The sequence below is a fragment of the Spea bombifrons genome, chromosome 2, assembly GCF_027358695.1.
Source record: "Spea bombifrons isolate aSpeBom1 chromosome 2, aSpeBom1.2.pri, whole genome shotgun sequence".
Classification (NCBI taxonomy): Eukaryota; Metazoa; Chordata; class Amphibia; order Anura; family Pelobatidae; genus Spea; species Spea bombifrons.
The window spans coordinates 81,614,055-81,632,485 of NC_071088.1; the positions used below are offsets into that span (position 1 = coordinate 81,614,055).

An 18,431-nucleotide genomic window follows, 5' to 3' on the forward strand; every position below is an offset into this window, starting at 1 on the left:
CCTGTTTCCCCCTCTTTACTCTGCTGCCTGATTGTTTAGCCCCGTCTGCTTCATGACTATCACTTCCTGCAAGTTCCCTTCAAGTCTGCTGTTGCCTGTCAATTCTCCGCCTTTACTCCCCTGCCTGCTGCTTAGCCTCGTGTCTGCATGCTACCTATTATTTCCTGCACCTCCTCCTGCACTCCGCTACCTTTATGCTTACAATTTGCTTCCTTACTTTGCCCCTACTAAGCAAACACATAGCTTTTCTCTCAGCTTTATTCTTCTGCCTGTCTCTTGTCCTCTCAGTTCACTGCCACCTGTCTGTTCCCCCCTTCATTCTCTAGCCTCTTTGGTCCATCCTCCCTGACCTCCCCATGTCTGCTGCCACCTGCCTATCCCTCGCCTTCCTGTTCCCCTTTTTCTTGCCACCTGCTTGTTTTCCTACCACCTGCCTGTTGCCCCAATGTCTGCTGCCATTTGTCTACCTCCCTTCTTGGTCTAGTGCTACCTGATGATACCCCAGGCTGTCACCCCCTGCCTGTCTCCCTGCTTTACTATGCTGCCACTTGCCTGTTTCTACTCTGTATGGGCCTGTCTAATTATTCCTAGGTATTCCCCTAGTCTGCTGCCTGCTACAACAACATTTCTGACAGCCTCCTTCTGCCCTCAGTTTCTCCTTTTAGTTTGCTGCTCTCACACAGCTCCAAGTCTGCTGCCATCTGCCTATGACTCTCTCCTTTACTCTATTTCCACCGGCTCATTTCCGTCTAGGGCTGTTCTCTGGTTGTTCTCCTAACCAGCCAATCTCCTGCCTTTCCCCCCTTCACTCTGCTGCATGCCTGCTAAGCTCCTTTTTTGCTTCCTACCTATTATTTCCTGCACCTCTCCCCCACAGTCTGCTACCTTCATGCCTCCTAATCTGCTTCTTGCCTTTCACCCATACCATGCAAACACCTGCCTTTTCTCCCATCTTAATTCTGCTCCCTAACTATCCAGTCCTGCCTGTTCACTTCTGTCTGCTGCCGTCTTTCTGTACTGCCTCTTCACTTTGCTGCCTGCCTGCTTAGCACCCTGCCGGCTTACTGCCTATTACTTCCTGTTTTAACCCAATCATCTGCCACCAGCCTCTTCCCCTCCCAGTCTGCTGTCTATTTGTTCTCCCGTTTACTCTGCTGCTTGCTAGTTTAGCACTATGTATTCTTCTTATCTATTCCTCCTTGCACATTCCCCACAAGGTCTGCTGCCTTCTTGCCTACCCAATCTGCTGCCTGTCTCTTCCACTCCCTGCTGTCACCTGTTCTACCAACCAGTTTACTGCAGCCTGCCCTTTCCCGCTCCAAGTCTGCTGCCTCCTGCCACCCCCTTTGACTCTATTAGCTGTCTGTTTCTTTCATGTCTGCTGCCTGCCCATTCCTTCCTGCATGCCACACCAAAACTGCACCCTGCCTGCCCCCCACCTCCAAGCTTGCTGCCTGCGCATATCATCCTTCCTGTTCCTTTCTCAGTCTGTTGCTGTCAAACTACTGCCCCTTTAAGTCTGCTTGCACCTGCCTAATCCCTCCAGTCTGCTGCCACCTGCCTTTTCCACCTCCAGTCCACTGCCACCTGTTTGTCCCCCTCCCAAGTCTACAGCCACATGTCCATTTCCCCAGTCTGCTGCTTGCCTGATCACCACCCAGTCTATTGCATTCCCAGTCTAATTCCGTCTTCCTGTTCCCACTAGTATATTCTCTTCCCATCTGTTGCCACCTGCCGTTACCCTACCAAGTCTGCAGCTGCCTGCTATTTCTGCTGCCAGACTACTGTTGCCAGACTGTTTTCCATACATCACTCTGCTGTCTGCTTGTCCCCCTCATATGCTAACTGCATATTTCCATGCCAATTTTCTCCCCAACTCTACTACTGCCTCTCCCAACCCCCAGTCAGTTCCCACCTGCCTGACATAATTTATCTGTTTTCGCCCCAAGTCTGCTGCCACCTTTGTATTCCTCCTCCCAGTCTGGTGCCTGCCTATAGTCCCACCCTGTATGCTGCCACCCTCATGGTCAATATCTGCTTGCCTTTTCCCACCCTGATTGTTTTACTTCCCTGTCTATTACAGCTTGCCTCTTCCCCATCTTCACTCTGCTTCCTGCATGTGCTGCCTGCATGTTCTCCCCCTTTAGTCAGCCTGCTCTTCTGTCCTCCCTATTTCCTCTTGTCTGCTGCCACCCTTGAGTCTGCTAGCTGCGTGCCTACTCCCAATCTCCTGCCTTCATGCCCCTTGCAATCTGCTTCCTGCCACTTCCTACTTCACAGTATGCTGCAGCCTGCATGTTCTTCCACCTTTACCCTGCTACCTGCTTGTTTTCCCTAGCCTGCCGCATGTCTTTCATTCCTACATGTACCACCCGCTTCCTTGTCTTTTGCAGTCTGCCTATCCTTCACTTGCCTGTTCCCCCTGTTTGCCGTAACCTTTCGTTTCACTAGGTATACTGCAGCCTCACTAACCCCTCACTATTGCCTAAGTTCTTCCTAATGCCACTTAACTGTTCTTGTACGCAGTCTGCTGCTGCCTTCCTCTTCACACTCCCAGTCTGCTGCTACATGTCTGCCTGCTACATATCTGCTTTCTGCCTATTCCTTCCTGCATGTCCCCCCAGTCTGCTGCCTTCATGATCGGCTAATCTTCTGCCTGCCTTTCCCACCATAGTATGCAACCATCTGTCTTTTCTCTAAGCTTCACTATGCTGCTGCTTGCCTATCTCCTCCCTCTCAGTTTATTTCTGCCTGACTATTTCTGGCCTGGTCAGCTACTGCCTTCTTCTCCCCGTCAACTAACACCTGCCTGTTCTTATACCTATTCTATTACCGCCTGCAACCTCTTCTTAGTCTCCTGCCACCTACTTATTCTCCTCCTTCACTCTGCTTACTCTCTATTCCTTCCTCCATGTTCACCCCAGTCTGATGCCTTTTTGACCCCAATCAGCTGCCTGCCTCTTCACAATGCCACTCTGCTGTCACCAGTATGTTCCTCCCCCTTTACTCTACTGCCTGCCTAGTCCTGCCTGTTTGTCCTGTCTGTTCTGCCTACTTCACTCTGCTGCCTGCATGTACTTCCCCCTTTACTCTGCTGCCTGCTTGTTTCCCCTAGTTTACAGCCTGTCTATTCCTTACTGCATGATGTCCCCGCCTAACCAGCCTGCTTATTCCTCAACTGCCTGTTCCCCAGCTAGGTCTATTGCAGCCTGCCTATTCCACCCTCTCTGTTGCCACCTGTCCGTTCTCCTACTCGGTATGCTACCGCCTTCCTGTTCCTCCCCAAATCTACTGCAGCTTGTCTCTTCCTCCTTCCAGTATGCTGCAACCTGCCTATTACCTCACTTTTTTTTTCTGCTGCTGCATGCTTATTCCCTCAAGTATGCTACTACCTGCCAACTGCCCCCAAATCTGCTGCTGCCTGCCTACCGCCCCCCATCTTGGTCTATTGCTACAGCCCTATCCTGATTGTTCTACACAGTCTACTGTCACTTGCTCCCCCCCCCCTAGTCTGCTGTCGGATTCTTCTTTACTCTGCTAACTGCTTGCCCGCCTACCTCTGCTGCCTGCCTTTTCCTTCATATATACACCCTCTCCACTCTGCTGCCTGTGCAGTCCCATTTCCCCTTTTACCCTGTTGTGTCTTTCGCCCGAGTCTACTGCCACATGCCTTTCCTCTAGAATGCAACCGCTTGCTTAGTCTCCCAGGTCCACCGTGCTGCACGCGTCTGTTTCTCCTTCTATGTGCTGCCTGTCTATTTCTGTATGTTCCGTATGTTCCCCAGTTTCCTGTCTGTCTGCACCCACAACTTTACTGACTGTCTATTCCCTCTATCTGTTTGCCCTCTTGGTCTGCTGCTCTCTGACCAGTCCCCTTCTTAATTGGCTATTACCCCTCACTTACTCTATTTATGCCCATCTGTTCTGGGCAGGGATGATCTCCAAGTGTTCTTCTACTTCTACTATTATTTCCTGCACCTCACCCCCTTGTTTGCTGCCTTCATGGCCCCTAATTTGCTTCCTGCCTTTCCTCTTTACTATGCAAACACATGCCTTGTCTTTCCATTTTACTCTGTTGTCTGCCTCTTTACCCTCCCAGTCCACTCCCTCCTACCTTTTGTTCCCCATCATTCTGCAGCCTCTATATTTCATTCTTCCTGCCCCAACCCTGTCTGCTGCCACCTGTCTATCCCTCACCTGCCTTTTCTTACTTTTGCTGCTGCCTGATTTTACCCCTAACCAGTCTGCTGCTGCATGCATATTCATTCTCCTAGTCTGCAGCTGCCTGCTTATTCCCCTTCAGACTGCTGACGCATGCCTGTTGCAGCCAAGGTTGCTACCACCTGCCTGTTGCACCTAAGTATGCTTTACCCCAGTCTGATATCGCCTGCCTTTTCCCCTTGCTTCACTATGCTGCGCCCTGCCTATTCCTCACTGCATGTTCTCCTCAGTATGCTGCCTGCCAGCCCCCACAACACTGCTGACTGCCTACTTCCGGTTTCAGTTTCTCCTTTTATTTTGCTGCAAACAATAACAAGATATACAAAGGAAGAAGAATAAGAGCATTACATACAGATGCAGTATGGTACAAATTTTATTATAAACCACAAATAGCTCCCTATGAAACTTAAATAATTCAGATTTTTTGATTATTTTTCTATTTATTTATTTTCAGTTTTAATTAATTGTTGAACATGATTCAGCACTTGATTTATTCGGATCTGGATTATTAGTTTAATAGTGAGCTATTTGGCACATGTGGTTTATAATAAAATTTGTTTTATCTTACTGCATCTGTATGTCACTCTCTTTTTCTTCTCCCCTTGTTTATCTTGATGATGTTTTAAGATTAAGCAGCTCATAAATATAGTATATGCACCATTGATTAACAAAGCTTGGGGTTGCTGTGTTTTGGGCTAGCCTTTTTTTCTAATATCTTTCTCTAAAACACTTTCTTGACTTTGTGGGCTCATTTCATACCAATTTATTCTATGTTCTGCTATACAGCATTATTCCTTTCTGCATATTCCCCCTCGAGTCTGCTGGCTGCCTACATATTCCTGTCTTCATTTTGCCCTCCTAGTCTGTTAATGTCTGACTGTTCTCTTTCCATGTCTGATGCCTGCGTCATCCACAGTCTGCTGCCCACATGTTTTCACCCCTGTTTGCTGCTGCCTGCATGTCCTTCCTCATTCTTATTGGCTGCCTGTTCCCCTGCCCAGTCTGCTGCTTCCTTCATCTTCCCTCTCTCAGTCTGAACCATCAGCCTGTTCCCTCACTTTCTGCTGCTACCGCCTGCCTTTCTCAACCCCCTGTCTGCTGCTTTCTGTGTACCCCCCTTGGTCTAATGTCACCTGCTTATATCCCCAGTCTGCTGCCTGCTGCCTACAGTTTGCTGCCGCATGTCTGTTCCTCCTAATATGCTATTGGCTGACATCTCTCCTATACAATCTGCTACCATCTGCTTGTTCTTCTCCTTCACTTTGCTTCCAGTCTTCTTCCCCCATCCGAAGCCTGCCCATTCCCTTCTGCATGACCCCTCTAGTCTGTAGGCTGCTTGCCATTTCCCTGTCTGCTGCCTGCCCATTTTCACCCCAGTCTTTTGATGGATGCCTGTTTCCCCTAGCATGCTACCTGCTGCCTGCCCATTTTCACCCCAGTCTTTTGATGGATGCCTGTTTCCCCTAGCATGCTACCGCAAGCCTGTTATATTCTACTCTGCTGTCCTCTGCCCAAACCTCCCACGGCTACAGCCTGGATGCTCCATCACCCAGTCTGCTGCCTTTTGCCTGCTCCCCAGCCTGCTGCTGCCTCCACTTCTACCTCCCTGCTCTGCTTCATATGCAGCCTGCTTTCCCCCTCTAGTCTGTTTCCACCTGTATATGTCCCTTCAGGTTGTTTTCACACACACCCCACCGCTGTGCTACCATGTGTTTGTTTTCCCAATCTTTCTGTTATACCATCTGCTGCTGCCTGTTCCCCTACCCATTCTGCTGCCTGCATTTCCCCCTCCCAGTCAATCTACTTATTATGCTGCCTGTTCAAACCCCATCACTCTGGAGCTGCCTGTTTCCCCTATGCCTATTGCTCCTTGCCTGTTTCATCCCAAGTTTCTTGCCTGCCTATTCCAGCCTTCCTGTTTACCTACTAGTCATCTGTAGTTTGCCTATTCCACCTCCTAGTTATCTGCCATCTCCCCATTCCTCACTATTCTCTCACCGCCTGCCTTTTCTCCTTCCCAGTCTGCTAATGCCTTTCTGCCTGAGTCTTCAGCAGTCTGTAGCTGCCTGGCTTAACCATCCTTTACTCCCCTAACCTATCTGCTGCATTCTGCCAGTTCCCACCCCATAGTCTACTGACACCTGCCTGTTCCTCTTCTTCCCAGTCTGGTGATGACTGCTTGCCCCCTGACTGTAGCTCCACTGTCTGCTGCCACCCTGCTACAGCTTGCCTGTACTACCAAGTCTGTTCCTGCTTGCCTGTCCCCCTAGCCTACTGCTGTCTGCTTGCTTGCCCCCAACAGTCTGCTGCCACTTGCCTGTCCCCCATTATCTGTTGCCAGCAACCTGCTCCCCACAGTCTATTGCCATCTTCCTGTGACCCCAGTCTGCTGCTGCCTACCTGTTCCTCTCCTGTTTACTGTTGCCTGTCCCAGTCACTGTCGGCTGTCACTTGTCTGTCCCCCCAAAGTCTACTCCCATCTGCTTGTAAGAACTTATCCTTGTACAAAGTTTCCTATCTGACCTGGTTCCCTAAAGTCCTGACAAAAGGTTACCTCTGGACTCACGAAGAGTCGTCCTTCAGCACTCAGGAGAGGAAAAACCCCCTGTGGGGGAAACCTCTGAGGGACCATGGCATGAAGAACTGCCCTCCCTCTGGGCTTTAAGAGGCAAACACATGTGTAAGTATGTAAGTTAACATACCTTTAATATTTGAATTACCACCTTGTTTCTGTCCTTCTCAAAGCAGGATGCGAAAGGAGGACACTCATCCCCTTTGTGGAAACATCGATCTCCAAGAACGGGTACAGGAGTAGCCGTAGACACACTCTGGAGACATATCCACGTGAGTCTCTTTTTGGCATAGAGATGGGTATCGGAATTCTTTGGGCAGTTCTAGGAGTAAATAGACTTTTGCAGCAGTTATCAGTATTTGCCACTGTAACATCACAACGTTATCGCTTTATGATATTTAATGATTTATTTTCGGTTACTATTCCTTAACCTATACTTATGATACACAGTCCACATTAGCTTAATACAAATGTATTTCAATATATAAACTGTTTTGTTTCCCACTACCAAATAAAACAGTTTAAGCCTTAACTGGATTTTGCAAACAATACAATGCCAGGTCTAACCATTCTCATGATGTATTCTATATTATAAGTCTTCTATTTGACCATTTAATTTGTTCTAAATCAATTTGAATTACCACCTTGTTTCTGTCCTTCTCAAAGCGCCATGCGAAAGGAGGGCACTCATCCCCTTTGTGGAAACATCGATCTCCAAGAACGGGTACAGGAGTAGCTGTAGACACACTCTGGAGACACATCCAAGTGAGACTCTTTTTGGCCTAGAGATGGGTATCAGAATTCTTTGGGCAGTTCTAGGAGTAAATAGACTTTTGCAGCAGTTATCAGTACCACTACCAAATAAAACTGTTTAAGCTTTAACTGGATTTTGCAAACAATACAATACCAGGTCTAACCATTCTCATGATGCATTCTATATTATAAGTCTTCTATTTGGCCATTTCATTTGTTCTAAATCAATGCAAAAACCATAATGTAAATTAAGACCTGAGTAAAATTTTGTATTTGAGTAGAACAGTACACGTCATGTAATTAGTTTACTAAAAAAGATGATAAAAAGATGGTCATAATATAGATAATTAAAAATAGACTGATTCCAACTATAACTTGGATTAATGGGTCTAGTAAAGGCATTTATCCCAAAATACATTTTGCATAAAATTATGCTTTTATGCAGGAATGGAACACAATATGTTGGGCCCCAGAACAATTATTTGAGTGTTTGCTAAAGGATAAATTCTGGTTAACAACAAAATTGGTTGGGTACTCATCAATCCTGCCGTGAAAGCACCGATCTCCAAGAAAGGTAAAGGGAGTAGCTGCACTCAGTTTCTTCTATATGGAAAAATGATGAAGCTCAAAGTTAGATTTTTGGTATTCAAGCTCCAGGACTGCAGGCACATCCAAAATGAAGTGAATCTCAGTGACAACCTCAGATGTTTCTGAGAGTAAACGGAATGTTGCAGCAGTTATCAGTGTTTGCCACAGTGACATCACAACATTATCACCTTCATGATGTTTAGTGTCCTGTTTACAGTCACTATTCCTTAACCTATTTCAATATCATTCACTGTCTAAATTGACATAATACAAACATATCTCTAACTACCTAATAAAACAGTTTATGCCTTAAATGGATTTAGCAAACAGTACAATGCAACCACCCACCTTCACACCCACCCAGTACAATGTAACCACCTTCACGATGCATTCTATATTATGAGTCTTCTTTTAACTATTATCATATGTTCTAAATCAATCCAAAACCATAATGTAAATTAAGATCTGAGCTAGATTTTATATTTTCGTAGGATAGTACACGTCATGAAATTAGTTTACTGGTTGGTAGAAAGATGGTCATAAAAAAGCATTTAAAAATAAACCAATTCAAATAAGCCGGTTACTGGGTATAGTAAGGGCACTTACCCCAGAATGACCAGACGTTTGCATAAAGTGCAGCTCTTTTCCAGGAATGTAACACAATATTTGAATTACCACCTTGTTTCTGTCCTTCTCAAAGCAGCATGCGAAAGGAGGGCACTGATCCCCTTTGTGGAAACATCGATCTCCAAGAACACCCAGGTACAGGAGTAGCTGTAGACACACTCTGGAGACACATCCAAGTGAGACTCTTTTTGGCCTAGAGATGGGTTCAGAATTCTTTGGGCAGTTCTAGGAGTAAATAGACTTTTGCAGCAGTTATCAGTATTTGCCACTGTGACATCACAACATTATCGCTTCATGATATTTAATGATTTATTTTCTGTTACTATTCCTTAACCTATACTTACGATACACAATCTACATTATGAACTGTTTTGTTTCCCATACCAAAATAAAACTGTTTAAGCCTTAACTGGATTTTGCAAACAATACAATACCAGGTCTAACCATTCTCATGATGCATTCTATATTATAAGTCTTATATTTGACCATTTCATTTGTTCTAAATCAATGCAGAAACCATAATGTAAATTAAGACCTGAGTAAAAATTGTTTTACTTGAGTAGAATAGTACACATGTCATGTAATTAGTTTACTAAAAAAGATGATAAAAAGATGGTCATAATATTGATAATTAAAAATAGACTGATTCCAACTATAACTTGGATTAATGGGTCTAGTAAAGGCATTTATCCCAAAATACATTTTGCATAAAATTATGCTTTTATGCAGGAATGGAACACAATATGTTGGGCCCCAGAACAATTATTTGAGTGTTTGCTAAGGGATAAAATTTAAGGATACAATCTGGTTAACAACAAAATTGGTTGGGTACTCATCAATCCTGCCGTGAAAGCACCGATCTTCAAGAAAGGTAAAGGGAGTAGCTGCACTCAGTTTCTTCTATATGGAAAAATGATGAAGCTCAAAGTTAGATTTTTGGTATTCAAGCTCCAGGACTGCAGGCACATCCAAATAAAACTCTTTTTGCCTTGAAGATGGGGTATGAAGTGAATCTCAGTGGCAGCCTCAAATGTTTCTGCGAGTTAATGGAACGTTGCAGCAGTTATCAGTGTTTGCCACAGTGACATCACAGCATTATCACCTTCATGATGTTTATTGTCCTGTTTTCACTCACTATTCCTTAACCTATTTCAATATCATTCACAATGAAATTGGCATAATACAAACATATTTCTGTATGAACTGTTTTTCTTTTACACTACCTAATAAAACAGCTTATGCCTTGAATGGATTTAGCAAACAGTACAATGCAACCACCTAGTACAATATAACCACCTTCACGATGCATTCTTCTTTTAACTATTATCATCTAAATCAATCCAAAAACCATAATGTAAATTAAGATCTGAGCTAGATTTTATATTTGAGTAGAATAGTACATGTCATGTAATTAGTTTACTGGTTGGGAGAAAGATGGTCATAATATAGGCAATTAAAAATAAACTGATTCAGACAATAAGCCGGTTACTGGGTCTAGTAAGTAAGGGCACTTACCCCAGAATGCCCAGACGTTTGCATAAAGTGCAGCTTTTATCCAGGAATGTAACACATTATGTTGGCCCCAAAACAATTATTTGAAAAGGTAACAGCTTTGTGGAACATGATGGCGCTTCAATCCACCCACCCTCCGTATAACTCAGTGGTTAGTCAGTAAGACCTCACTTTAAACGGTCACTGTAATACGTTGTGCCTACTAAAGAAAAAAAACACGTTTAAAACGTGATACAGCACTTGTTTTTATACTCATAGAAAAATGGGTTTTATTTTCTATGGGATTTCTGCTTTAAAATGAAGTGGCATCGTATATAATGCCTTTGGTAATGTAACAGTAGGTGGAAAAAATACCAAAATTGACGCACCCCCCCCTGTAGTAGCGACGCCTATCCCCCCCCCCAAGTTTATTCCTTGCACCCCCAGCTGCAGTGCCAAATAACACCGTACAATCTAAAAACTATGGGCTCATTGGTCAGTTGCCCAAGGACCCCGCGTTCATTGTTGCCAGGAAACTGATTCACCACGTAGCCCCTAAAACAGTAGCGTTTCGACAGGGGAGGTGGCGAGCGGAGAGACCGCCTCCCCTGGGCCGGTCTTCAGGTCCGCGCCGAAGCCTCTGCGATTTCCCCAAGGCCCCAACCATCACTGCTCAGCGGCCGCCCGATGAGCAGGGCTGGTTAGGAGATCACAATCCCCCCGCAACCGGCCGCAAATTAGGAAGCTCAAAGGTCGGCCACTTTATACCTCGGCTTCCGTACTCCCTAATCACTACGCGCCGCAATTGATGCCGAGAACCGGGATATGACGTCTTATACCGGACCTTTGCATCAATAGCCGGCGCGTAATGATTAGTGAGTATAACAGCTCCCACAACCGGATGAAGGATGAGAAAGGTAAGAGATGGGGAGAAATGGGTGTAAGGTGGAGTGTATGTGTACGGGCTGGTGTGTGTAAGAGCAGTGTAGGTATTTGTGTGTAAGCTGGTGAGTGTATGTGGATATGTGTGTTTATGGCAGGTATTTGTAAATGGAGCATTTAGGCAGTGTATGTGTGTGTTTATGGCAGGTGTCTGTAGTATGTGTAATGCGCTTATTGGGCTAGGTGAGCTAGTTGACCGCAAGTCGGGTTTCACTTCCTCAAGCAGTGTTTCCTCATAAACATGGCAAAATCCTGGTAAAGTTGACCTTTACACTTAAAGCTTTCCCGATATCCTTGAAATATCCTTGAAAAATTTCCATTATATTTTTGTATCCTTGCAAAAATTGTCACATCTTACCTTCCATCGCCACCTCTTTGTACAGCAGGTTCAGGCCAAGGAGGTTCCACAGAGTTAAATATATTGTATTTGATCGATTATAAGACAAGCCTCGTCTTATAATTGAATAGAGGTCTGACTAAGACTAATATCCAGATCCCCAGCAGCGCTGCAGGAGACCTGGATCCTCCTGGCTGCCAGAGTGGCATATAGGGCTATAAGGCATTTCTGAAGGCAGAGTGGCATATAGGGGGTGTGAGGTATTTTTGGAGGCAGAGTGGCATATAGGGGGTTAAAAGGCATTCCTGTAAGCAGAGTGGCATAAAGGAGGGTATAAGGCATATCAAGGAGGCAGAGTGGCAAACCTGGGGGCAGGTGTGCATAACTGGGGGGGGCAGGTTATCTTATCATATCTTTTCTTAAATATGAAAAAATAGTTTACATGAGTTAATATTTCCTAGTAAAACTTTTTTCCTATAGGGTCGTCTTATATTCAGGCTTTTTCTTTTTTTCCTAAATTGATATTCAGATTTTGTCTGATCGTCTTATAATCGAGCAAATGCGGTAAATATATGTGGTTGCCATAACTACCCTTCCTGATGGATTTAGCGGCAGCGTACAGTTTATGTTAGTGTTGGTGACTACATTTTGAACCTCTTTTCTCTGCCTTACTACATCTAAGCTATTTGGCAGCTGAGTCAGTGGCTTTTGTTTGAAGTGGAGTTTTCTAAAGAAGGTGCTGCATGTCTCTCCCTTCTCAAGATTCTCCATTTTGGCACAAAAGGTGATTTGACCGGTTTTCTCCTCAAAGCGCTTATTCAGATCCTTTTGGTTTTCTCTAGCTCATCCCCTACCCACAATGTTGAAGGTCCAATAGTGACTGTAACTTGCACTGCAGCCTTCTAAAGGTCCTTCTTACTGACTCTGCAACCAAAAGAAGTTGTGAAGCTTTACCTTGTTGTACTTTCACCATGAGCTACAGTTGAGTAGCAGCCGTTTCAGCTCAATTACATACAACATGCACTAGACTTTTGTGTTCAGATTCAGATGGACTTCTTTTCTAACACATTTTGCATAGTTCTTGCATCCGTACAAATCTCTGAAAATGAGGAGGGACCCCAAACAAACAAACTAAATGAACAAGAAACCTCAGAATATTGTTCAGCGAAAAGTGGGAAGGAACTGTGTATAGGAGGGTACAACAAGTTATCCTGGGGCAGTCTTATTGGTTATGGCTATAATTATTTCCAGAAGCTTTTCTTGTTTACTTTATCATTCTGGCTAATCTGCATTTGCAAGGCAAAGGCATAACCATAGTCATATGAGTGTATGTGGATATTGCTGACACAATTTTAACTTGTGAGTAGCAACCAGAAACAGGTTAGGGTTAGATCACCAAAGTTTCTTGCAATATAGACAGTGTAGAGACTAAACTCAGTGTCAGCCTTGCTGTAGAGCATTTTTTGGGGGAAATTCAGTCCCATATCATGTGCTTGGGTATGTCTTTCTGCCATGGCCTGCCCATTGCTCCTTTACTGCTGTTGTTTCTGTTCTATCATTTCCATATTTTGAGGGATCAATTTGAATATGTGGTGTCATTTCTGTTGAAATTCAATGCTGTAGCATGCTGCTGGATCTGCCTATCCATTGGTATAATGCTGGTGATTCTACAATAAGAAATCTAGTCTGGCTCTTCCTAATCCATAGGATGCTGCTTGAAGTAAATCTTGTTGAAATGTGAGGCCAGAAGGTGACAGGGACCTCAGCCATTGAAAATATTGCACCAATTTTGTTTTGACATTTTGTCCAAAGTCAGGAAACAGAATTCTTGTCCAAGAACTAATGGGCTACAAATGAAAGAAATAATTTCAGTTCTTCCACAATATCATAAACACTGCAACAGTACAGTGTTTAACTTGTAGGAACTAGGCTTAGGATGAATCCTATGCCCAAGGTTAGCCTCGAGTCACAGGGCTCCATGATTAGAGAAATAGCAGGGTCCATACAGTATTGCCTATGCTTCACTGTTGAGGAAGTGAACACAAAGTGTGTCCTCTGCTGCATTGAGCCATCAGGGCAGCTCCATGACCAATTGATGGAACCAGCCCTGGTTGAGCCCATAGGATCCCTCAGGGATGCCTCCATGATCATCTCCTTAAACGGCCAGTTAAAGGCCTCTCTAATCGTTGGTGATCTGGTGGTTATCAGCTAGGTCAACTGCATCCAACATGTGGCCCATGGGCCAAATGTAAGTACTGGAGCAATGCCTAGGTGGGTGCATGGGGTGAGTCTCCCTACCTTCTCTGATGGCCTTTCTCCCTTTCCTGTCTCATTTCCTGTAGCTCCTTCTTCTCTTGCCTTGTTTCTTATTTCTTTGTCAGCTCCTCCGTGGCTTCTTTCTTTGTCACCTCCACCGAGAACCAGGCCTCATAGAGCACTTCTACAAAAGGGAGGAGCACAACGTCTCCCCTGATTGGAGGAACGGGGAGAGACTGTACCTGTGGCTCTGCCCATTTGCGAAAGTACTCCGAGAGAGCAGCATAATGAAGAAAGATTTGCTGAGAAAGAGAAGCATTTCTGCACCTCTCTCTCCACGAATCTATCTACATTTTTCTGAGGTTTATGAAATTGGAGTCATTGGATGTACCACCATCTGTGTCTGACTTGCTATGTAATCATAGGAGTCATGCTTGCTATAGAATAGGAGCCATGCTGTACGACCGTCTGGGTCTGGCTCACTATATAACAATAGGAGTCATGTTGTATATTTTATCTCAATGCAAAATGAGTGCAGCCCATGGACACATACATTTCTGGTGAAGTGGCCCACTGCAGTCCTTAGGGCCTGGATAAGTTTCCTTTTTAAGCGAGGAATACATGGAGATAACCCGAGAATGCTCCACTGGCCAAGAACCATCTACGATCACAGCACTTTGAAGAAGCCAGATCTTGGTGCAACATGTCAGTGCGCATCCGTGAAACCTTGCAACGTCACCCGGAAGTGAAGTATTGGGAATTGACTCAACTGTAGGGGAAGACTGACCCGGCTTGATCCATAAAACGCAGCAGTGAGGTGTGTGTTTTTTAGACTTCTAATACAAGTGGATACTTGTTTTGATTGTATTTTCATTACATAATATTTTACTGGAACTTCTCTCTTCTCCTTGTTGGTGCTTTTGGGAAACCTGCACAAAGCAACACAGTTGGGAACCTATGTGCAAATGGAGATAAGTCATCACAGCATTCGGGTTGCTCCTCAAACATAGGAGCAGTGGGTTGCTCCTATACCAGGCAAGCATTTAATTAGTCAATTGCCACATATAATAATATTATTAATCTAATTAATATATATGTATTCTTGAGATCTGCACCATGGGATATGTTTTGTTTACATGTACTAACGCTGATTAAGCGTCAAACAAAGGATCAATAAAGTTTAAGAACTCAAGAATCCAATATTTTAATATTGAGGTATTCCCATTAATATTTGCTTAATTCACTTACTTGTCGTGTGCAATACTAGACCTTGGTCACTACTGTACGCATATGATCATAAATGGACTGCAGACTAGCACCTAGGCCAAATTGCAAATTAAATTACCTCCTTGGATTAGGTTACAGCTGTGATGTCAAAATTCAATGGGCCACTCTTCCGCAATTTACGCTGGTACACAATGCCTTCACTTTAAATACCGTATTTGCTCGATTATAAGACAAGGTTTTTTTCAGAGCAAATGCTCTGAAAAATACCCCTCGTCTTCTAATCGGGGTCGTCTTCTAATCAGACCTCAAATAGAGGTCTGATTAGGAGACTAAGATCCAGATCCCCCGCACCGCTGCAGGGGACCTGGATCCTCCTGTCTCACGCCCCCCATCATACACACACTTACCGGTGCTTCCTGCTGTGTTGCCGGGGCAGCGGGTTGACGTCTACGCGATCCGCGTAGACAACGTCCGCTGCAGCCGGAAGGAGGTGTGGCTAGCAGCGGGGGTTGTCTGCGTCCGTCGCGTAAACCTTCCCCGACTGTCAGAGATCAGAGCTCCCCGCACCGGTGCGGGGAACTCTGATCTCTGACAGCCGGGGAAAGTATACGCGACGGACGCAAACAAACCCCCCGCTGCCAACTCCACCTCATTCCGGCTGCAGCGGAAGCCGACATCAACCCGCTGCCCCGGCTGGAAGCACCGGTAAGAGAGGGGTGAGAGAGAGAGAGAGTGTGTGTGTGTGTGTGTGTTAGTTAAATGGGGGTATAGGGTGTGTGTGTGTGTTAAATGGGGGCATAGGGCATTTCTGGAGTGGCGTTAAGGGGGCATTTAATAGAGCACTCTGCCTCCTGAAATGCCTTATACCTCCCTATATGCCACTCTGCCCCATAATATGCATTTTAACCCCCTAAATGCCAGAATGGGATATAGGGGTATAAGGCATTTCTGGAGGCAGAGTGGCACATAGGGGGTCGAAAGGCATACCATGGGGCACAGTGGCATATAGAGGGTTAAAAGGCATATCATGGGCCACAGTGCCATATTGGAGTGGCAAGCCTGGGGGCAGATGTGCGTAACTGGGGGACAGGTTGGAAAATACAAGAAATAAACACAAAAAAAATATTTTTCTCAATCATAGCTTTTATTAAAAAAAATAGTTTACATGAATTAACATTTACTGGTAAAACTTTTTTCCTTTGGGGTCGTCTTATATTCAGGCTTTTTCTTTTTTTCCTAAGTTAATATTCAGATTTTGGGGGGTCGTCTTATAATCGAGCAAATACGGTACATAAAACAATTATTAAAAAAGAAAAAACATATAATGCAGTATTTTTCCAGGTTCCAGGGTACAAACTGAAACTCACTTTTCCACATATTTTGTGGGCAATACAAAAATGTATAACTAGTAGGTAGAAACTTAAGAACAGGACAGATTACTTACTAGGCCACTTCTGCTTGGTCTGCCACCTACGGATGATGCCACCGAGCTTACAGAACTGATGGAAGAGCTGCTAGGGCTATGTGTCAGTGCCGACACACCCATTGCCATCCTCTTGCTTTTCTTGTTGATGGGAACCCAATACGGATCACCTTGTGAATGGGAGCAAAAAGGCCAAATTTTGGTGGACATTGAAAGTACCTGGAAAATGTAAAAGTAAAGTCATCATTGCTATACATTCACTTGCAGAGTGAGAATAGGTTTACCAAGCAAGAGCTGGGAAAACATTATAGCTACCATTGCATTCACCATTACAGTTACTTCATTTTAAAGGGGAAGTTTTGGATGGCTTTGCCTCTCAATCACCACCACTTTGGCAATTCTATGATATGGTGTAGTTTGGGCTAGAAAAAACAACATACCAATGGCTAATATGCAGCTGCCTTGAAAACAGCCACAATAGCTACCGAAGTTCCATACAATGCTAGCTAATAGTAGTCAATACTCTTTGGCTTTATTAAGATGCTTTTTACATTTGAGCATACTGCCAAGCAGAGCCGCTCCACACGTAGAAGGCTCATAAGGTCTGTGGATATAGAATCCTAGATTCTGGAAGGATGGTTCCCTCAGGAGATGACTGATAACTTGTAAGGAACTCTACAAATTAGGCATGCGGCATCTCAAGCTGAGCTGAGACTGTAACAACCTGACAGTATTGCATTTTCAATTAACTCTGCAATACTCTCACCATATTATCCACTATAAAATATTGTCTAGACCAGTGATGATGAACCTATGACACACGTGTCAGTGCTGACACGCGTAGCCATTTGGGGTGACACGCGCAGGATTTCATGCGATTCATCCTCGGCTCCTGCACGGCCGCCGAGGATGAAAGAATCTGTGCTGGAGGAACGGGGGGGGCGCCACGTGCAGTAGCGTACCTAGCGGGGGGCGGTCCGCACGGGGTGCCGCTTATCAGGGGGGTGCCAACTTGCCGGCACCCGGCACCCCTCCAGAGACGGACAGTAATGAGGAGCAGGCTCGCAAGGGAGCGGTATCGGAGGTCTTTAACAGACCTCCGGCTCCCTTGAGTGATTTTAAGCCGGTTCAAGGATCTCCCTTGAACCCGGCTTAAAATCACTCAAGGGAGCCGGAGGTCTGTTAAAGACCTCCGATACCGCTCCCTTGCGATCCGCGCGGCAACAGCTGTTGTGCGCCGGGGTTTGTTGTCAGATCCCGGCGCACAACACTGAAGCCGCGCCCACCGCTGTCCGTGCCCTCTGAACCCTGTGCCCTCGGAAGAAGACAGAAGAACTGAAGAAGAAGAGGAGCGAAGAGCAGGAAAAGGAGCTGTAAGGAGAAAAGAGGAAAGGTAGGAAAGCATACAGTGAGAGTGGATTGGTGTATGTGTGTGGATTGGTGTATGTGTGTGGATTGGTGTATGTGTGTGGATTGGTGTATGTGTGTGGATTGGTGTATGTGTGTGGATTGGTATGTGTGTGGATTGGTATGTGTGTGGATTGGTATGTGTGTGGATTGGTGTATGTGTGTGGATTGGTGTATGTGTGTGGATTGGTATGTGGGGATTGGTATATGTGTGTGGATTGGTATGTGTGTGGATTGGTATATATGTGTGGATTGGTATATATGTGTGGATTGGTATATACGTGTGGATTGGTATATACGTGTGGATTGGTAAGTGTGTGAGAGTGATGGGTGTTATGCTGTACCATTTCCAATGTATTTTTCATTATATAATTATGCTCTAAAGTACATCATAACTCCCATCACTCTATACTGTTCCATACAGTGGCAGAGCTGGGAGATAGTTTATACTATAAATTGCGCAAAATTATGTTTTTTTGTCGAATTGACACACCACGCGAGTTATGCTCGATTTTTTGCCGATTTTTGACACACCACGCCAAAAAGGTTGCCCATCACTGGTCTAGACAGTAAGCACGCTACAAAAC

At 44.9% G+C, this 18,431-nt stretch overlaps 1 protein-coding gene across 1 annotated transcript in view; it reads right to left on the reverse strand.

Annotated features, from left to right (window-relative positions):
* Positions 1 to 18,431, reverse strand: part of LOC128473731 (CAP-Gly domain-containing linker protein 2-like) — a 46,756-nt gene that overhangs the window by 17,256 nt on the left and 11,069 nt on the right. Inside the window, exon 4 of the mRNA XM_053455973.1 lies at positions 16,608 to 16,656. Within this exon, the coding sequence (XP_053311948.1) occupies positions 16,608 to 16,656 (49 nt within the window). The remainder of the gene's footprint in view (positions 1 to 16,607; positions 16,657 to 18,431) is intronic.